This window comes from Spea bombifrons, chromosome 1 (assembly GCF_027358695.1).
Source record: "Spea bombifrons isolate aSpeBom1 chromosome 1, aSpeBom1.2.pri, whole genome shotgun sequence".
Lineage (NCBI taxonomy): Eukaryota > Metazoa > Chordata > Amphibia > Anura > Pelobatidae > Spea > Spea bombifrons.
The window spans coordinates 92,951,683-92,973,654 of NC_071087.1; the positions used below are offsets into that span (position 1 = coordinate 92,951,683).

Here is a 21,972-nt window from a genome sequence, read left to right on the forward strand (position 1 = left end):
GCCTGAATGTACATTTAGTTAAAAGGGTCGGTTGAGCATCCTGTGCAGCCCCACAAATTAAGAATGCATTCTTTAACATGCAAAGCAAAATGAAAACGGCTACATAGCCCCGCTCCCTGATATGCATTAAAGTGCATGTGATGTCCCTTACAATTGTTATAACGAGGCAAATGTAATTGACCTGCCAGCTTTCAGTGTGTATGAATTATGCCAGGGTTGCCTTTCCCATAGATATCGATTCTTTTCAGGATACACTTGGCCGAAACCAAAAATAGACCCCCCCTCTTAAAAAGAAAAAAATGAAATATTTTATAAACATACAATATATATACCGTATTGGCTCGGATATAGGCCGCCCCCGTATATAGGCCGCACCCTAAAAGTTTGGTGCTTTTTTAAAGAAAAAGTTTTTTTCTTTAAAAAAGCACCAAAAGACATGCTGCCACTCTGTCCCTCCCCCCCCCCGAGATATGCTGCCACTCTGTCCCCCCCCCCTCGAGATACGCTGCCACTCTGTCCTCTCCCCCCCCGAGATATGCTGCCACTCTGTCCCCCCCGAGATATGCTGCCACTCTGTCCTCCCCCCTCGAGATACGCTGCCACTCTGTCCCCCCCCCCGAGATATGCTGCCACTCTGTCCTCCCCCCCAACTTACCAGAGTAGACTCCCGGGTGTCTTACGGGGCCGGAGGGGAACATCTATGCACATCGTGTATACAACTCCCGGCACTCAGCGGAAGTACCGGCACCGGAAGTTGTATACGCGTATTGCGTAGGTGTCTTCCGCCGGCCCTGCAAGACACCCGGGAGTCTGCCCTGGTAAGTCGGGGGGGTTAAAATGCATCGTGTGGACGTTCACCGGCAACGGCGCATCGCCGCTGCCGGTGAACGTCCGTGCGATGCGCTTAGACAACCTCCCGTGCCAGTACTCCCCCCGTGGGAAGTGCCGGCATGGGAGGCTGTCTGAGCGTATCAGACAGTAGGATGCAGGTCCCCTGCACCGCTGCGGGGGATCTGTATCCTAACCCCGCTGCCTGCCCGGCGCCCGGGACTGCATGCCCCGGGCGTCGGGCGCTAGACCCCGAATATAGGCCGCACCCCCACTTTAAAGTCTTAAAGTGGGGGAAAAAAGTGCGGCCTATATTCGGACCAATACGGTATATGTATATAATTGTTAACACGTGACTGCTTGGTTCCTGCTTCCCTTGGGCGGAACAAGAGGCGCTGCTCGCACAGCGATAATGCCATTTTTGACCAATATGTTTTGGCCACCAATATTTCGGTGCATCCCTACGGGCTTTTAATAATATACATTAATGTTAATTTCCACTGGTTAGAAGTTTTGACTTTTTATGTGTCCTCTTCTTCTAGTGGGGATCTAATGTGTACCTGTGTTACAAGAAGTCTGTTCCGGCATCGAATGCCATTGCTTATAAACCAGGTTAGTAGCTTTTTTTTTTTATTTTTTATTTTTTTTTATTTTTTTTATTATGGATTTGGTATGTATTGGTGCTCTTTTATAATTTTATCAAAGTTTTTATAGTTTTCTTTTTTGCTTGCTATGGTTATGACAATTGATCCTTATTTTATTATGCTCTTCTTTTATATGCTTAAAGGTGCTATTCCGCTTAAGACAACATGAATAACCTCTGGCATGTGATCTTGCAGTTAGGTAACAGCCATTAGGTTTATTCAGGCTTATGTAGAATTTTTTCCCTGTTTTCAGAGCTGCTGAGAAAATAATAAAATTACACAAAACCCCGACTCGCAGTGCCCAAAATTTAGATTTTGACCACTTTGCAACTTGGCTTTTCTCTTTTTGTTTATCTTGGTGCAGCGTTGTTTGCTTTTTGTTCAAATCTACAATTCTCCCTTTTTTTCCAATTGATAATTTGATAACATGAAGCTGTATTGGCAGATGTTACAGCCCAGTTAGCTTGAACTCATTAGCAGTGTATGAATTTTCAAAGCACTATGTTTTTATACTTCATACTTGCACCTTTTACTCTAATAGGAGAGAAAAATATTTACTATGCACATCTGAGACTCTAATAGCAACATGGAATATGTATAGCAACCAATCAAGAAGTTATACCAGCTTTATTTGCACTTAAAATTACCGTATACAGTTTGGCAAGTGCTAATACATGAAAATATTTTTACAAATTTTTTCCACGGCTGCCTCTGCTGAGCCTTCCATTAAAAGGGGCAGAGGTGAGAGTTTTAGAAACTTAGACATTCTATTGAGTAAGGTGGGGTTGATCAGGGCTTGACAAATTAGGAGTTAGCCAAAAAATGTGTGAGCCATTTTTTTTCCCCTCCCTATCTTGTTTTTTATTTTTCAATCATATCTCTCTTCTAATGTAATGTTCCCTTCTAAAGTCCCCTTAATATAAAATATTATATGAACCTTAATTAAGAATTATGTCCCATTCTAAAGATGATAAAGATCTCTCGTAAAATATATGTAATAAATAGAAAAATATTGATCAATACATAAAATATATGGCACATATTAAAGATAATCCATTTATTACGCAATTGAGGAATTACAGAAAACATTAATCTATTTAATAAAATGATAGATTAATAGATTAAATTATTCGCACATGTTAATATTGAATTGCATACGGTTACACACTTTAGCATCATACAGTAACATACACACACATGCTAAAATCATAAGCTAACACACACCCCAGTCACATGCTAACACCATACGCTTATGCACAAGCATACACCATACACTAATATACAGGCTTTAACACTATATGCTTATATACATTTACACTAATGCCATACAGTAACACCCACACACCACCATGCGATCTTACACGCTAACACCATACTCTTATACTCATGCACAAACTATCCAACAACATTATGCACACATGCTGACTCTGGCTCGCACACACACACACACACGCACGCACACACTGTAACACTACACTAAACACGCACTATATATAATCAGAAATACACCATGACTATCCGTACAAACACGCATGCACTGTGCATGAACTGCTTTAATGCTGCCTTTCTACCATTGCGAGGTCACACAACGTGCCAGGCACCCGTGGCACCCTCAGCAGCCGAGAATTAGGTGTGCCAATCATAAAGAAGCTTTCCATCAGAGCAGTTGTATGCAAATTGAGCGTTTGGTGAAAGGAGTGACATTTTGTTTGGTTTCTAGGCTTAATCTTCAGGTATCCAGAAGAAAATCACGAGTCTTTCCCACTCTCAGAATCTGTGCCCCTCTTCTGTCTGCCAATGGGTGCTACTATTGAATGCTGGGCTCCTGAGATCCGATTCCCTCTTCCCGTGTTCTCCACGTTCGTCCTGACAGGCTCCACAGCTGAAAAGGTAACTGTCAAACAGTTTCAGTACTGTGAGGGCAAATCAGTCCATACTGTATCACCACAAATGTCACAGTGTAGATGTATGTGACAACACATCAGGGTTTATAGAAATATATAATAACCTATAGTAACTAAACATGTTTACATGACTAAAGCTTACTGAGAGTGAAGAATAAACTCTAGGGTGGACTTTGGTATCACTTAGATCTCCTTTTAAACAAGATTTTACTAGCTGTTTGTGCATTCTTTATAGCGCAGTTTACAAGCACCGTGTTCACAGCACTGACTGTAAGGAAGTAACTAAAGCTTTTTTGTAATTATGTTTATACTTGGAATTATGCAGAATGAACCACTTCTTATACTGTAGTTCCTTATATTGTAACACACTAATGCATGCAAGCAGATACATACCTGATATATGCCTCACACTATGCGCGATCTCTCGTTAAAGGTGTATGGTGCTGCTATTCAGTTCTATGAGCCGTTTCCACGCGAAATGTTGTCGGAGAAGCAGATGATGCAGCTGGGACTTATAACCGCGGTGGAGAAGAAAGTGCTGACCTCCAAAGCCATCAACACAAACAAATGCATCTGTCTGCTGTCTCACTGGCCTTTCTTTGAGACCTTCCGAAAATTCCTTATGTTTATTTATAAGCTGTCGGTGTCTGGCCCGCACACCCTTCCTATTGAAAAGTAAGTGTAAATGTTGGATTCTTAAGTACAGAACTTAAGTTGTATGCTAACAGGAACAAGTGGATGTCTCTCTTGCAGCTGCTGCTTTAGGCCTTGTCAAGCTGCGGTTGACTTTTCTTTTATTGAAATACATTCATAGTTTTATTTTTTGCAAATGCTCTGCTTTCCATGTCGTTTGTTTTAGGGCTCTAAAGTGTCTATCCCTGCCCATGCAGGCGTATAGGGGGAAACTTTTCTCTAGAGATATATCACAGCAAAGAGCATTGTTTTATCATTGACTGCAAATGTATTTGCTTGACAATTTGACGAGTCTAAAGTTTGTCTGATATTTGAAACGGATGTGTCCTATGTAGGCTAAAATTGTACTCATTCTTACTGTCCTGTATTGAGCTTTTTATGGTTCCCACAAAACATATTGACTTATATGACTACAGGAGAATTGGATTTGGACACCTTGACCTTACTATACGTTGTGAGCTTCTGCCACAAGAAGAGTTTGGTTGGCCTAGTATAGTTTATTATACAGGGCCAGTTGAGCTCTTCATACTGGAGAAACCTGCCAGTGTTAGCCGTTTAGTGGATAAACCCCATTAGGTTAGACATTATTCTGTTTAAGCTGCCTGTGTAGTGACTTGTAAAATTGGTATTGCTTGAAGTGTCTCGGTAGCTGCTTGTTCTTGGCAGCAGCGAGTGACAGACAGAGATTTTGTGCATTTTCGCCACAGAATGTGAACAAAAATCCTAAGAATGTCTGGTTTTATTTGAGTTCATGAATAGTTGTTGACATGTGAATAGTCGGATCAAGCAACATAACTTATGATGAGCCCAATTTTTTTTTTTCTCCAATGATTGCGGTAACGGTGAATGTGTACTTAAAAATACTTCCTTTTTAGTTGGTTGACATTTTCACATGGGCTTTGCCGGGTCTTATTCAAATTGCTAGGCTTTTGTTGTCATGCTATGGTCAGGTGTGTGTGTTGTGTTTTTATACGGTCCAAAATGTCTACTGGATTGTCTTTATTTAACCGCATTCTTGGTGGAAAGTGGTTCTCTAGGAGAACAAAAGTGAAGTGAAGTTGGTTAGTTTAACAAGTGGGCTTTTGTGTGATTCTTCAGTGTTGTTGTTTTTTTACACTGCATGTTGTGTTAATGTTCTCATTTGGTATTTTTTTTTTATAGGCACATTTCGCACTTCATGCACAACGTGCCTTTCCCATCTCCTCAGAGGCCAAGAATCCTCGTTCAAGTAAGTTCATGCTGGATTTGATCAAAAGCCTCAGACCGTTCATGTACATGAATTATATATATTCCTGCATGCTTTTAAGATATTTGTGTGCTTTAAAAGCATTTTGGTAAATGCTCTCCTTTTTTGACTTCCAACAAACCAAGGGCTGAGTAGAGTTGCAATGAAAGTGTTGTCCGGCTGCGTTTTATTGTGCAGTTTCACCACGGTGTCTCCTAACCTCAGATGCTGGCAAGTGTAGTGGCCTAATTACTTGTCCAATAATATGAAAAATTTGAGTTTCAGTGCCTTATCTGTCCTCTTTATGGATTCTTTTTCATGTTTGTATTTTGGCAATGACTTCACTTCCCACAGTGACACGTAGGTGGATTAATCACTAGGATATCTTTTTGTGTGGGATTGTCTAATACTTTCTCCTTACTTTATAGCTGTCTGCACACGACACCCTGATTCTCTCTCAGCCTGTGTCCACCCCTTTGCCCCTGAGGTATGTACTTTGGATTGTCGCAGTAAATAAACTTGTATATATGACTGAGCGTTGAGTCATTGCACAAAATATGTCGCTGGCCTGCATTTAAGAATCTGGGATGGATTTTTTGAATGTTTGTGAAACGTTCACACTTTTCAGAGCAACAGAAAAACTAACATTTGTCATTGACGCGTATTCCTTGGGAAGGCTTAGAGGTGTCATGGCATGGCCTATTTGGGTGAGGTCCTTACAATAGTTCCTGCTTGAGACATACTGTAGAATGGTGGAGAAACACATACATCAGGAATAGCTTTGTTAATGACTTCAATACATTTAGCTTCGAGTGTATATGGGAAATGCTGTTTATTGTGTTTTGCTAACCTGATGATACGGAGAGGGTTTCTGTACCATGTAATGCCCTCTAGAACAAAATGTAAAAAGTGGTGTCATCGCCACGGCAAACAATGTAATGTTCTTGTTGATTTGATGATTCAGTTGGTTGCTAAGTAAACCCGGTGGTGTTACTGTTTGTCATTCAGTTGTGTGTGTAACATAGATAACACTTTTCTTTCCCATCTTCCCATTTTTTCCCCTCTCGTAGTGGTGCAGATTTTAGTACTCTGCTGTCAAGCCTGGGGCCAGAAAACTGCGCTACGTTGCTGCTATTTGTGTTGCTGGAGAGTAAGATCCTGTTGCACTCCCTGAGACCCGCCGTGCTGACTGGAGTAGCTGAGGCGGTTGTAGCTGTAAGTGTTCAATCAAATGTCTTGCCAATCCTTCTTCTTTAACTGGACATGGTTGTGCATGCATAACCATGTGCTACTGATGCGTTGGTGCTTTACATATAAACCAGTGGCGGAACTAGCGGGGTGGGTTGGGCCCTTAACAGATTCTCGCACCGGGGCCCTGAGGTTTCTAGTTACGCCCCTGATATAAACCATATGTCTGTGGAAATTGCTGGGCATGCTGGACTGGCCTTGACACCATGATCAAATGCATGAGGAAACCCGGATATGAACTTTACTGTCCTGCCCAGCATATCCAACAATTCCTATGGTGACATGCCATTTATATATAATAAGGTAATGAAGCCATTTAACTTCCATGTGGATGCTACTGAGGGACACATCTGGATTCTTCTGTGTTTTACTGGAATATAAATCTAAGTTTTGCCACCTTTTCATTGATGTATTGCCAGATCCATATCTTCTTGAACTTTTACTGACATGGATCTCTGCTGAAACACAATTAACTTCATAAAAATATAGCCATGTTTTTTTTTGTCCAGCACTTACTGAAGGACAAATGATATGCCTATTGAGCAGAAGTGGTTTATTGTGTTTTGTGTTGCTGCACATATATCAGTTTTGTCACAATTCTGTACAAATGTTCTTGCATCTCGAGCAAGGTGATAAATGTCTAAATCTATGTTTTTATTTAATTTTGTAGATGATATTCCCATTCCAGTGGCAGTGCCCATATATACCCCTTTGCCCGTTGTCTCTGGCAGATGTGCTCAGTGCCCCTATACCATTTATTGTTGGGGTAGACTCTAGATACTTTGACCTATGTGATCCGCCTCAAGATGTCGTCTGTATTGACCTGGACACAAGCATGGTCTACACGTGAGTGGTAGATAACTCTGGAGGACAATAAAAATGTATTTATGTAGATGAGTCTTTGACGTAGCTAAGGATATTTGTTACCCAATACTAAAAACCAAAATAGGCGCAGGAGAGAAAATGTATACTGTTAGATAGGGCTGCAACTAACGATTATTTTAATAATCGATTAATCGGCCGATTATTTTTTCGATTAATCGATTAATCGGATAAAAAAAAACAATATGCAAATTTTTCGTTTATTTAAAAGAATTTAATGAACTGGATGTTAAAAAACAACTTAAAATTTACATTAACATTCTTATTTTGTTATGATGTAATAAAAAACAATATTTTCAAAGTACAAGAACCCAAACACAATATTTATGAAACAAAATAACCCCAAACATTCTGAAAAGAGGTGGACTATTACTGTTCAAGAAACTTTGCCCCAGCACTTTGCACTTTGCACCCAGCACTTTGCACCCAGCACTTTGCACCCAGCCCTGGCACTTTGCACCCAGCACTTTGCACCCAGCACTTTGCCCCAGCCCTGGCACTTTGCATCCAGCACTTTGCACCCAGCATTCAGCACTTTGCACCAGCACTTTGCACTTTGCACCCAGCACTTTGCACCCAGCCCTGGCACTTTGCACCCAGCACTGGCACTTTGCACCCAGCACTTTGCACTGTGCCCCTGCACCCAGTCTCTAACTCTGCCCTGCACCCAGCCCTGCCCCCACATTCTGCCCTGCCCCCACACTCACACTCTGCCCTGCACCCACTCTGCCCTGCACCCACACTCACACCCTGCCCTGCATCCCCACCCCCACTCTGCCCTGCACCCAGTCTCCCACTCTGCTCTGCACCCACACTCACACCCTGCATCCCCACCCCCACTCTGCCCTGCACCCAGTCTCCTGCCCTGCACCCCCCACCCCCACTCTGCCCTGCACCCCCCACCCCCACTCTGCCCTGCACCCCCACCCCCACTCTGCCCTGCACCCACACTCACGAACCGCTCCGTGCGAATGGAGCCACTCGCACAGAGCGAACCGCTCTGTGCGAGTGGAGCCACTCGCACAGAGCGAACCGCTCTGTGCGAGTGGCTCCATTCGCACAGAGCGATTCGCTCTGTGCGAGTGGCTCTGTGCGATCCGTGCACATAGACATGAAGAATACTTACCTCCGGAACGCGTCACATCCGTCACGTAGCTAGAAGAAGGCGGAGACTGCAGAGCGTGTAGCAGAAGCGGGGAACGCTCGCGGAGGTAAGTAAAAGGAGCCGAGTGCTCCAACAACGAATTGATCACTCGATTAATCGATAACGGAAATCGTTATCGATGATTTCCGTTATCGATTATTATCGATTTTATCGATTCGTTGTTTCAGCTCTACTGTTAGAGTGAATTTACATGTTAGTATGCATGTGTGTTAGTTACAGGGGTAACAGAAATATTGCAGTACTAACCCTAGGCTCTGCCTTGCGTTCATAAGGTGTGCATATGGGAGGATCATAAGGTGGGCTGATGGTTGGAACATGGACAAAGTAATAGGTAGGATAATGGAAGCCTGTTTTTAAAAGGAGAAAATAATTACATAAGGCCTTATACTGTAAAAGCTGGTTGAGAAATTTGGAAATGTTCTATTAATAAAAAAAAGCTTTAGGTAAGTAGCCATGTGCTTACGGGGATGCATTAAACAGATATGATATTTAAGATATTTTATGGGACCTCACAGGTCGGAGGATAAAAGAAGCCTGAACTGGAAGCTGCTGCCTAAGAAACCAGCAAAGAACCTCATTGCAACCTTAAAAAAACTCCATCTTCAACTGTCTTCAGGTAATCTTCTGATTTGAACATTCTTACCACCAACTATTAGGAGGAGCCTCTTGTCTCTGTTATCTCATTGCAGTTTTAAAATGGTTTGTGTCTATACAAATCAATCCCAAAGAGTTGCATGCACACACTTTCACAACTATTGTTTGCCAAGGTCATTTTCCTTAATTTTAAGGGCTCCTTATGTAATGTTAATGCCAATCGGCCAGGGCTGTCTCTTTTTAATGTGAATGGGTCTGTTGGCAGTTTTGAAGTTGTTCACACACAAGAGCAATCAGCCTAAACTAGACACCATGTAATTATTTGACACAATCGCCATGGTTTTCCATACATGATCCCAACTGTTCCAGTGGAGGATTAAATTTTTATTTGATGACTTCTTAATCTCTCATATTTTCTCATATATTTGTGTTCAACATCACCAGCTCATCGCAAGAATGAAGAAGAGTCTGCATTAGAGCTGACTCCCATTGAAGCGGACTTCTCCTGGCAGAGAAAAATGAAGGAGTTAGAGATGGAAATTCAAGAGGCCTTCCTGCGTTTTATGGCTTCTATACTGAAAGGTTACAGGACCTTCCTGAAGCCCATCACCGCTGCTCCATCCAACAAAGCCACAGCTGCAAACTCTTTATTTGACCATCAAGGTAACCCGAACAGTTTGGCTCTGTAAACAAATGAAATTGTAAATTGAGAAGCAAATGTTTCTCCCTGTAAGAAAAAATAAATATAAAGACAGTATGTACTTTGGTGACACAGGTAAACACCGCTAGTGATGTCATCTTCATCTAAAAGAGTTTAGTTATGGTGCACTGCCCTCATCGGGAGTAGTGCAAAAAATAAATATATATATATATATATATATATATATATATATATATATATATATATATATATATATATGAAAAATATGCAAACCCCAGTAAAAAAATACTGTTCCTCACTATGAATGTTTTTGGTTTTAAGAAATGCACAACTTCTAATTTTGGCCCCAAGGCCCCAAGCTTCCCCAAAACATGCCCATGCATGTCAGGCGCATACTCTGTACTCGGGAACGTTGTAGAACATAAACGGTTTGTTTCTGCAAGTGTACATACCCTGGGCAAAAATTCAAAGCAACATTACTTTGTGTGTATGAAAATTTAGATTTTTTGTTTTAAACCGCTAATTTTGAGCTTGTCTGTGAAACTAATTCACAAAATATGTCAAAATGACTATAGTACGATACCCTACATTGTTATATAGATGAACAGTTTATAATAAAAGCCCTGCTTGTCCTAAAAAAAACAAACAAAAAAAAGCATAAATTGTACACTGAGAAAATTATGGTTGAAAAGGGACATAGCAAAAATGCTGAAAATGCGGTCACCCACAAGTGTATGAATGCCTTTGCCTGAAGGAAGTTAAGTAAAATTACTGTTGGTAAGGAAGTATATTACACTGTTTACAGGGTTTCTGAAAAGCCGAGATCGAGCCCACATGAAATTCTATTCGTTGCTGACTAAAACCCAGATCTTCATCCGCTTCATTGAAGAGTGCAGCTTCGTCAGTGATAAAGACACCAGCCTGGCCTTCTTTGATGACTGCGTTGAAAAGGTATAACTAAACAATTTGATAAATTGCCAAAACTGCAGCAATTTTTCCGAAAATGTTATTGAAAATAGTCAGAAAAGTGAAACCTTTTGGTGCCATAATGAATCTGTGCTTGGTTGAGTGTAATTGTACAGAAGAAATTGTTGGGTACTTGAGGTGCTAGCTTGTTCCCTGTTTACTATGCTATATGAACTGAACAAAAGAAGGTATTAGGACATCCAGGTTACGTCCCTGCGGGGCAGCTAAAAGCTTGATTTAAAAGCACCCCCTTTTGTTTTAGAACTGGTAAATTATCTACGTGGAGCAACAATTGGCAGTACCTGTTTTTGTTACCCTCAGGATTATTCAAGTAAAGTTAGAAATGCTGTTAACAATTTTGGCTCTTTACAGACCTTATTTTAAAAGATGTTTAAAGTAAAGTGAACATTCTCTGTGGTAAAACCTTTTTTTCTGCAAACAGCTCCTCAATACAATAGTTCAATAAGCATGTAATATATATATATATATATATATATATATATATATATATATATATATATATATATATATATAATTGTATATTTTTTCCCTATATAATTCTGAGACCAGGACCTTCATTTCCATGAGGCGAGAGGGGCACACTGTGGCTATGACATCCACATGGGAGAGGACCTCTAACCCCAATTACCAATAGCCCTAGTTTAAGTTTGTGGTTTTGGGGTTTTTTGCTATATTCAAAGACTAAGGAGATGCTTAAATTTGTCTTGAGATTTTTTTTTCAAAAAATTTTCCTCAGTAATATGTAACAGCAAACTATATTTTGGGAACTAAAAAAGATGCTCTGTTTTATTATATTAGTTGCTAGCATAAGTACAAAAAAAAAATGTTCATTTTAAATGGAGGCTGTTTTGGCAAATTATAAAAATGTTTGTTTGTTTTAGTTGTTCCCTGATAAAGGCGTGGAAAAGGGGGATAAGGTATGCATTAGTTTTTTTGGTTATTCTTAATCTAAAGAGAAACACCTTCTGAGGTGTACACCTTGAGTCTCTTTCCACCCTCATCCTGTTGATCTTTTATTTTCTGTCTTAACCTTTCTTGCCTTCCTTTTACGTCTCCGTTTCCTTGCCATTAATAAGATGAGTTGGTGTTTACATTATATCACAGGTGGATTTGGAGGTCCCAGAAGATACGCGATTGATAGAGTTGGACGAGTCACAGAAGAGTGAACACACAGTGTTTATAATGCCACCAGAACCTTTGCCAGAAGATGGCCCAGATCCTCCTCCCAAATATAGGTACAGTTCCACTTGCAGATTGCTTTAAGCAATGGTTGTGTTTTTGTGAACAAATCTACACCTTAAGCCATTTGCTAAGATTCTGGTTTATACTGGTCTCTTCTCAAGTTAAAAATAAGTAAATAAATAATGAGTGACAGCATATGATGTTTCTAAATAAAATTCAAAAATGACTTCCAGTCCACAAACCCTGTTATGTTTGAAGCAGAAAACTAAAAGTAGGGATACTGCACACAAACGGTGGAACATTCAGGTCCATCTATATATATTATTACTTTGCTCTGGTGGAAGAGGGAAAGAAGGAGGACGTGAAAATATGTTGATGCCAGGTTAATAACCAATATAGGCCATTACAGGAAACATGCCTGTTTTCACTGATGCTGTACAAACCCACAGCGAATAGATGTAATGGAGATCAGTAAGGCCCAACATTGTATGCCCACTGGCCCTTATTGACCTTAATAGCCAGGGCATTTTCTTTAGCCTTCAAGAAATAGTTTGCCATAGTTTTTTGCCATAATTCCAATCAAGCATATACTGCAGATGTGTGCGCTTATTTTAATTTTATTTTTTAATGCCATCTAAATATTTACTAACGCTAGTGTAATCTTGATCAGTTAATTAAAATATCAAAGATATTGGAGTTCAAAACATTGATTATAGAAACGCTTTCGCCTAATTGGAATATGGGTTGGAACTGAGTTTTGTCGACTGCATTCCCCATGAACACCCAGGCGTCTCATTCTTATTCCTGTTCACACTATGGTGTATATGGATGCTAAGTGGTGAACTTAACCTTTATCTGCCTTCTGCAAGAAGAACTCTTAAATTCCATATATAATTCTTAAAGGCAAATCAGTCCCACCAACTACCACTTACATCTAAATATACCTTAAGGATTGCAGCTACCACACTACAGTGAGCGCTCTGCCGAAACTGCTCCAAGAACGCGGAATATGGAGTGTGTAAAATAGTCTTTATTATTCCTTCGACATTAAACCGAGGAGGTGGGGAAGAAAAAGCAGAATCAGATGTATCTTGCTTTTTTGTCCCGAGCCTTTTGTACACATGGGATCGCTATGTATTTCACGCACACTTTCATATTCTTGGAGCGGTATCTGTAGAGTGCCACTTGATTCTTAAACTGCAACATGGAACGTTCTCCAAAGGAATACTGAGGGTAAGACCTGACATTATTATCATGTCTGATTTTGCTGTGGATTCAGTGTTTTTTCCTGTGTATAGATACAATAGGCTGATGCAGAGGAGTAGTTCATTTGCATGTTCTTCTTCTTAGCTACAAGAGCTTTCCAAGACTTGACTATGCTCTTTTTGACCGGACGCGGGAACAGTACCTCACGTTTAATGGTCCCAAAAAAGGCAACCGAGCTGCAAGCAGTCCTACTTTCATTGCGAAAAGGACCAAACAGGTAACGTATAAACTGATTGTTTATGGAACCACCTAGATGGTTATTTATATGAAATACGCGCATACACGTCAAAATCCTTAGTTACTATAAATGCTTTTCTTGTGTAACCTACATATTTTCTATATTGTTTTGCAAAGCTTTTTTTTCCTTTAATTACGAATGATGTTTTATTTAAAATGTTATTTTCTCCCTCTATAGGAAATTAAAACTGCACATAAGTTGGCTAGAAAATATTACACTAACGCACCCCAGTGGGCAAAGTGTCTGTTCAGTCAGTGTTTCAGCATGTGGTTCATTTGCCTGCCAGCTTTTGTCAAGGTTTCTAATTCAAAGTCACGGGCCCTTCAGAAAGCTTACGATGTCCTTGTTAACATGAGGAAAACAGATGTGGATCCTCTGGATGAGGTGAGTGTAAATCACGTCCAACAACATCCTAGTCTTAGAGGTATTTCATTTATAAAATTTATATAGTCTCTAAGGACGTTTGCTGAAACTGACCTGTCCTGACACAAGTGAATGTATGTAGGATATGGATGAAGCTAAACATTTATGTATACATTGATACAACTTTGTTCCCTTATTGTTGAAAAAAGTGATAAAACAAAAAGACACAAAGTGTTTGTAAGTGCATTCTATACTAGATAGCTTTCTAATTTATGATGCACACTAGCAAACTTTCTTAGACTGTATTTATATCCATGCTTCAATAAGTACAAGGTAATGGGCAAAGATCAATCAAGACAGCAGAACATAAAATACTCAAGATAAAAAAAAAAGTCCCATAATGAATGATTTCATGGTTTTCACTGCCTTTGTTTTCAACTCAGATAATACGCATATGCAAGTAGGTTGGCGTCCTTGGGTATCATGCGCAGAAGATCTGTCATAAGGTGCAACCCCCCCACTGTGTGTAACAAAGACAGGTCACAGGACTATATTACATTTAATCATAGTATGTCATGATCATGCTGCATAAAGAAGGAATTTTTAAGTGCCACAAGTTGGAGTGCTTGGATAATAAGTTCCCAAGCCCTTTTCTTTTTACTTGGAAATCTGGTTGGAAGCGGCATCAGCCAGGGTCTCAGCCAATGAGGGATCCCAGCAGGCACCCAGGGTACCGATGGATAGCTCGGAGTCCCTAGAACAGTCTGTCCAAAAAGCGATATGATCCGCTATTGGGCCCCCGAGCGTTAGCAGTTTAAAGTTTGCCCGGGACAGACCGTGCGCTCCATGAACCCCGTCCTCTTGGAGGTCGGAGAAACTGGGGTTCCATGGGAGGCTCCTTCTCCGAAACCACCTCTTTCCTGTACCCCACCACATGTGGAGTAACTCTACAAAAGGGTGCCCTTGTGGGGTCAATGGTGTCCAGGTTATTAGGGGTTAAAGTCAGCGCGCAAGTGCTCGGATCCTAGCTGAGAAACAGTTCGAGGATTGTGGCTAGGACCCGTCAGGCAAAGAAGGTATGTGCAAACCGGGCTTCAGAGGTGATTATGCTGGTGGTATAAGGGGAGAACAGGAACCACATAACAATAAACAAAATTAATGAATCTCTGCAACCCAGAGTTGTGACAATGTGCACCGCTGCAGATTACTAAAATCCTGTCTCTATTTAGGTGTGTTACAGAGTTGTGATGCAGTTGTGTGGTATATGGGAAATTCCGGCTCTTGCTGTGAGAGTCTTGTTTGAAATGAAAAATGCTGGTATAAAGCCAAATGCGATTACCTACGGCTACTATAACAAGGTAAACTATGCTCTATTACTTATTACCTATTTACATGCAGGTCATTTACAGTCTCGCCTCTTCTCTCCACAGTAAGAATATCAGTCTCTTTAATCTGTACTCCTGCCCACAGCTATATCCTTTTTCTTCTGCATGTTTTAGTCCATTGGACCCCAGTTTTGTTTTTAATTTTCCTCAGTTTGTATCCTTCACTTTGGTGTATCTGTGCTGTATAAATAGTTTTGTTTTTGTCTTGGTTTAGGTTGTGTTGGTTAGCCAGTGGCCAAGTAGCAATCGTAGTGGTAAATTTCTGTGGACCAAAGTGCGGAACGTGGTACATGGTCTAGCACAATTCCGGAGACCAGTCAATAAAACACAGATGGGCTCTGAGGCATTGATGACACCAGGTAATCAACATTAAGGCCGTTTAACCTTTACCATGTGTGTTGGGAGAGGACTGTAAACACATTTAAACGCTAGGTGGCTCTCCATAAAGGAGCCTGTGTAATGTTGATGTCTGCAGTCAATTTGCTTTCTACTGCATTTGGCCGGTTTCATAGAGAACTGATCTGTTGATTTCTAATGTGTTGCAAATGCTTCCTTGATGATTACCTAAGAAAGTGATCCCTTGGTTGGTCCTGCATACCTCCTGGCGTGTGATCTGGTCTGTTGTTAACTTCCTGTCTCGCATGTTTATTCTTTTTATTATTATTAGGATGCATGATGCATAATAACATGTTTTCACCTTAGCTTCTCAGAGCCTTGCACGTAATGGGGACTTGATGACAGTGGATGATTCTAACGATGCTAACTCTCTCTTCGTGAGGGATCTAATCAGACTTGATTCCACTGATAACAGCTCTAGCACAGGTATTCATTATACCCTACTGACCTTTAACCCTCCTCGCAGTCAATCTAATAGGTGCTCGATAAATAACTGTATTACTGTTGGTTAACATCTAATCAGTTTGCCGACAAATTGTTGATATATTGCATGCAATTTTTAGATATTTAGATTTTTTTTTTTCTTTTAGCATTTGTGTTTAGAGATGCTGCATGGTTCTGTCTTTCATTGTGCTTGCCATGTGGGATGGCTATAAAGTTTTGTATGTCACTGTGTGTTAAAACTACTATTCTGTGGATGTATTTAAATCTAAAATGAGTGGAGATCAAAACCAGTTTTAGAGAAAACACAGTTGCAGGAGTGGTTTGATGGGGGAAAGATGGGGGAAAGGGCATCTGCAAGCGCAGAAAATTTTGGGACCAAATCTGAAATGGCATTTAACTTTTTGAGTAATAATGGAGGTGATGATCTGGAATGGGAAACGTGTAAATTTAGAGGAGCATGTCAAAAAAGTACCTTTTTGAAGTGTAGGAATAGGTAATATATTAAGAACAGCTGGTGGAGAAACACAAGCAAATGGATGGCAGAATAAAACAAGCTTTTGGGAGAACAGGTAGGCAATTATTTGTAAACCCTACTGCTGGCAAAATTATCTTCCCTGCACAAACTGTAAGTAGGACGCAAGAAAAGGTGTCAAGAAATTAATTGAAACTAAGTGTAAAACCATGTACAAAGTTGCTGCACATGCACCCGCCCGTGATACTAGCGGGGAATAGGAAGGCCAGCGTCTCCAGCATGTGTATATCCATAGGGTGCTTAAGTGTTTAATTTTAATAGTTGACCAGCTCTAAGATGAGGCACGTACTAAAGGAAAATTTACATAGTGGCAACACAGAAAAATCTGGTACAATTTATTACCTGACGGAAAACTGGTTCAGAATCTCTGGGCTGCAAGGGGACGTTACGACATGGATTTTCTGTTCTAAACAGTGATGGACCAAAGTAATTGTGCTTTTTTATATTCATACCTTCTAGTAGGTGGTTAAAATTGCCTTGTTACTGCTGCTTTTTAGAGACACAGCAGAGGTCAATAGCTAGCCAATGTGGATATTGAAACAAGCAATGGAGGATGATTTTTGTTGTCACGGTTCTCTGCAGTGCTCCAGTCTGCTCAGGGTTCCCCCTCCAAGAAAGACCCACAGGGAGATCTCACTCACCATCAGCAAGTTGAACAACCCGGTATTAAAACAGAATATATGCCAAAGTCAAATCATTCACCTTCGAGTCATGAAATTGCCTCCTCGTCAGCTAACGCGATAGGTAAGTTATCATTTTCTGCAGAAGCTGGTAATGCTATTTCTTCAGCGCCCACAATTTATGGAAAAGGTACATGTGTTGGGTAACAAAAGGCCTGAAGATGTGTCTAGTTTGTACATTACTGAAATATAATTAGAGTTTAATTTCTTTGTATGTTTTAAATGCATGCTGTAGCTCTATTATGTCTCTCAAAGACGGTTCTGCCCGCCAGAAGGTTGTCGAATTAGTGGATACAGTGAGGGGACTTAAACAAGTGACTAGATAGGAAAAATGGTTCTTATCTGGGGTCACGTTATCTGTTTCTAGGTCTTATTAAGGTGACTAGATATGAAAAATGGTTCTTATGTGGGGTCACATTATCTGTTTCTATGTCTGTTAGGTGCTGGTCAAGCACTCTTGGATACCTTGTGACGTATATGTCCATCCTAGGTGTTCTGGAAGGCTATTACTTGCATCACATTGTGCCTGTAAAGTCTGTTTGTTTAAACAATGCCAACATAGTTTCATTATCTGAAAATGACTTCAGTTTGCATTGATTCCCATTAAAAAAAAATAAAGAAAAAGGAAAAGTCCAGAAATAAATGTCCATTATGTGACACCAGACATTTCATTTAAATATGCTATTTAAATGAATGAGAACAATAAAAAGGGCAATACTTTGACATTTGTAAACAGGAATGTTTAAGAGAGCATATTCTATTGTTGCCATGCTATTGATTTTATATGTTCATTTTGTAGTGGGGGTCGCAGTAACCAACATAGAGAACCATGAAGAAAGATTGTTGTCTCTCTCTGAAACATCCAACCCACCAGAATACTCTCCATGCGGCAGCAGCATTGTTAAAGTTCCCTCTGGCATCTTTGACAACAGTGGGAGGAAGAACAGCAGTGGTGAGTTATTTGCAAGGTTACTAGATTGTTTGTTTTTTTCCCTCCAAATCCCCCTCCCTTAGGGACTCATCATCTAAGGTACCTTCAGCTAGGGTAGCCATCACAAGGGTGAAACTTTCCAACATGGCCTTTTGGAAATCACGTTAAAAAGAAATGTATTTAGAATGAGCAAGCTTTTCATAATTATAATAGTGGTGTATTTTTAATCTACTTATTTTTTTTTATTTATATAGCATATAGCTAAAGAGGCCACCCTTGAATTATGGCGGGACACAATGTGCTTGTCTTATATGATGTATGTTAACAGATTTGGTTTTAATTTTGTGATGTCTGTTCTAGCCACGGCTTGTTGTTTTATGAACAAGGTTGTGTTAGCCTTTAATGAAACTGCAATGCTCTGAAATGCCTTATCTTTTTTTGTATGTACTTCACATTAGGCTTTTTCTCATATAGAACAGGTGGGGCCTTGTTGTGCCATCCTACTTGTATGAAGACCGTTTGTTGTCAAGGCCTGTCAGCCTTCTTAGTTTTTTTTTATTTATAGAACGCGAGCAGATTTAATAGCACGGTTACAATGTGAGAGACTTAACAATAACATTAAAATTAATAGTATACAAAATTAACAAGAAAAATACTGGACCCAGAACAAGAAGATGGTATTGCTCTTGTAAATCTTAGTCTATATCAAAGGTGACAAATTCTTGTTTTATGAATTTTATTGATATCTATGCATTTTGTACTGTGACAAACCATGCATGTTTTTTTGTATTGGATGAGGTAAATATGCTAAATGTCTTTGTTTACAGGAAGTGGGCCATTACCGCTCATTATTGATGTTGAGGATGTAGTCTTTTCTAATGAAGTTCAAAGTAAAAAGTCTGGAGAGAGAACTCAGAAGAGACAGAAGGTCTTTTCTGAGCGAAGCTGCAGCTTCAGTTCAGAGAGCCGTGCTGGTATGCTCCTTAAGAAAGGCAGCCTTGACTTGGCTACCAATGAGATGGCCATGAAAATGGGAGCTGATGCCAAGATCCTCACTGCAGCACTCTCAAAAACACCACCACCTCCCCAAGGAAAGAAAGAATTTAGCTTTGATGTTGTTGATAGCCAGGTTGTTGAGAGGAAACTTGATGTAAATGAAGCTGCAGCTAAGCCAGCCCTGGAACCTGCATCAGGGAACAAAAAACAGGAGTTCCCGGATCAGCTAGACACTGTTAAAGAAGAAAGCATTGTAGGTACGCAAGAGACTGTACAAGGCACGGTGGAGAAAAGATTGCCTGTTAAGTCTCCTCATCTGGAGGAACCGAGCAAGAGGAACAGCTTCCATGGTCTCATCAAAACTGCAGAGAGGGAGGGAGTTGAAACGGGCCTTGATCCACTGTCCCTTCTGGCTTCACAGATTGTAGAGAGCAGTCCACCGCCTCCAGAGGAAAAGATCATTTCACCTGTTGTGGCTCGCAACCTAGCGGATGAGATTGAAAGTTATATGAACTTAAAAAGCCCACTGGGCAGCAAATCCTCCAGCATGGAACTTGGAAGCGCAGAGTTAGTCAGGGTAACTGATAAGCAGACCACTGGTGGTCCAGAGAGACGTTCCAGCCTCCCGGCAGACACCCTTCCTCCAGATGACCTGCAGAGTGAGAACCAGAAAAACGCTGTCTCAAGGTCTAAGACTTTTACTTCCAGTCCGAAGCACCACTTACGCAACCAGAAGGAGCGGTCGCTGTCACTGACTGCCCTTGTCCGATCGTCACAGCACGGCTCTTTGGGTTCTGTAGTAAACTCTTTTCCTGGTCTTAAGCTGGACAGTCTCCTGACTGGGCCAAAAATGGATGTCCTGAAGTCTGGCATGAAGCAGGCAGCCAATGTTGCCAGTAAGATGTGGGGGGCAGTTTCATCGGCCTACAGTTATTCTGATGAAGAGGCAAGTATTAGGTGGTCAAGCTAAATCCCCTTTATGTTAATCATATTCCACATACTGGAACGTGTAAATATGAATACTTGCTACATTATTCTAAGAAAAAAGTAAATTATCCACTGAAATTTTAAAATTAATATATTCAGTCCTTGCGGTCAGCTCATTCACTGCCTATATACATTTTTTTTATTATTACATAGTTTCTGTTCAAACATTATATAAGTTGAGTGTGAAAAGTCACCAGAGACTTATATTGCAAAAACTGCCAGAACTTTTGCCAGATATTTTAGCTAGGGCTGCGAACGTTTCACATCGATTGTTACAATCGATGTGAAACGTTCACAGCCCTAGCTAAAATATCTTTTACGTTTTACAAAGCTTTACTTGCTATGTGTTGTACTTAACAGTTTTTACTGACCTCCATAAAGCTTTTATACAAAGTATTAGCTAAATTAGTTTGTGTGTCTTTTGTTCTCTTTGGTGCTTGCGTTGTAGGATGAAGTTGGAGGTCGGTCTGAATTTTCCTCAAATGTTGAAGAACACGGTGAAAGTGTGAATTCGAAGATGAGCCTTCAAGGACCTGCTAGTGATCTTACACAAAGTGACACCAGCCTTAGCAGCAGCAGTGGTGACGCCAGTGTGCATAGTTATTTAAATAGTAAGTAGCTCATCTGTGAAACCCTTTGTTTTTTGCTAGTGTAATGGTTTTTCATTAGGAGTTTCTGCATAGCTAGCCAACTGATATACTGCTCCTATTCCAAGAATGTCTGAAAATGACTTAAGTATGGATTGACAGTCCAGCTTTCTGTATTAAGATTACTCCTGCAACAGCGACCAGCCAAATTGTTTCTCAGGGATCTTATTCTTATATTCTTTCCTAGCATTCCGGTAGACCGGATATGAAAGGTCCTAAGATTCAATACTCTTTCTAACTGTGAACACTTGGACCTGTTAGACTGTCAGGGCCGTGTGTGTGTTTGTGCGTATGTATAGTGTCCACGTATGTTATGGATGCATGTTCGTTACGAGGGGGAGAAAATACCACTAAACCTAGCTGGGAAAATGGGATGGGCATGGGGCGGGTTGATGGGAGGGCAAAGGGGCCCAGGCTTTAAGTCTGTCCTGCATCCTGAGAGTTCTGATGTTGGGCCTGCTGTCAAGACCCTTTGTTCTATCTTTAGATTGGAGTCCTACAGAAAACACGTGTTAAATCTGAAAAATATTTTATTCCTTGCTTTATGGAAAGGATCATAGTTTTGCAGGCTTATGAATGAGGCTAGCATTAGATAAGAAATGGATCCAAATAAATTATCTGAAAGAACCCCCAACCCAAACATTATGAGAATATTCTTGCCTTCTTGAGACATTTTGTTGCTATATGAGGTACGCAAAACTCTTTTGTGTCTCCTTAAGATGAAGCTGTTCCTGGGAAAAGCACACGGGGCTTGGAACGTGAGAAATCGGAGCAGGCATCTTCTCAGAACACCAGCCTCTCCAGTATCTTTCAGAATTGTGCTATGGAGGTAAATATGGACATTGATTCAGCTCTCTCTGAGTCTGCTGCCGGCTTACAACATTTTTATATGCATCCCTTGCTCTTGCTTACCTTTAGGAACAGGGGCTTTGGCATTAGATGTATGTGCCCCTTTGGCAGAGATCTCTGCTTTGTCACTGCCACTTCTCGCTCTCCTGTGCTGTTGGATAATGTTGCAAACCTGTTGGTTAAGCTAGTGTATGCGTGACTGAACATTTAAGTATAGATTTAAAGAACAGAGATGGCACGACTCT

General features: G+C 40.6%; 1 protein-coding gene across 1 annotated transcript in view; it reads left to right on the plus strand.

Annotated features, from left to right (window-relative positions):
* Window positions 1–21,972, plus strand: part of DENND4C (DENN domain containing 4C) — a 44,748-nt gene that overhangs the window by 17,675 nt on the left and 5,101 nt on the right. Inside the window, exons 4-25 of the mRNA XM_053465898.1 lie at window positions 1,371–1,440; window positions 3,193–3,362; window positions 3,810–4,051; window positions 5,231–5,297; window positions 5,723–5,781; window positions 6,365–6,509; window positions 7,213–7,388; window positions 9,105–9,205; window positions 9,628–9,846; window positions 10,650–10,795; window positions 11,713–11,748; window positions 11,936–12,066; window positions 13,364–13,496; window positions 13,695–13,901; window positions 15,110–15,238; window positions 15,480–15,624; window positions 15,968–16,087; window positions 17,220–17,381; window positions 18,117–18,269; window positions 19,076–20,190; window positions 20,680–20,842; window positions 21,598–21,707. Coding sequence (XP_053321873.1) covers window positions 1,371–1,440; window positions 3,193–3,362; window positions 3,810–4,051; window positions 5,231–5,297; window positions 5,723–5,781; window positions 6,365–6,509; window positions 7,213–7,388; window positions 9,105–9,205; window positions 9,628–9,846; window positions 10,650–10,795; window positions 11,713–11,748; window positions 11,936–12,066; window positions 13,364–13,496; window positions 13,695–13,901; window positions 15,110–15,238; window positions 15,480–15,624; window positions 15,968–16,087; window positions 17,220–17,381; window positions 18,117–18,269; window positions 19,076–20,190; window positions 20,680–20,842; window positions 21,598–21,707 — 3,999 coding nt within the window. The remainder of the gene's footprint in view (window positions 1–1,370; window positions 1,441–3,192; window positions 3,363–3,809; window positions 4,052–5,230; window positions 5,298–5,722; window positions 5,782–6,364; window positions 6,510–7,212; window positions 7,389–9,104; window positions 9,206–9,627; window positions 9,847–10,649; window positions 10,796–11,712; window positions 11,749–11,935; window positions 12,067–13,363; window positions 13,497–13,694; window positions 13,902–15,109; window positions 15,239–15,479; window positions 15,625–15,967; window positions 16,088–17,219; window positions 17,382–18,116; window positions 18,270–19,075; window positions 20,191–20,679; window positions 20,843–21,597; window positions 21,708–21,972) is intronic.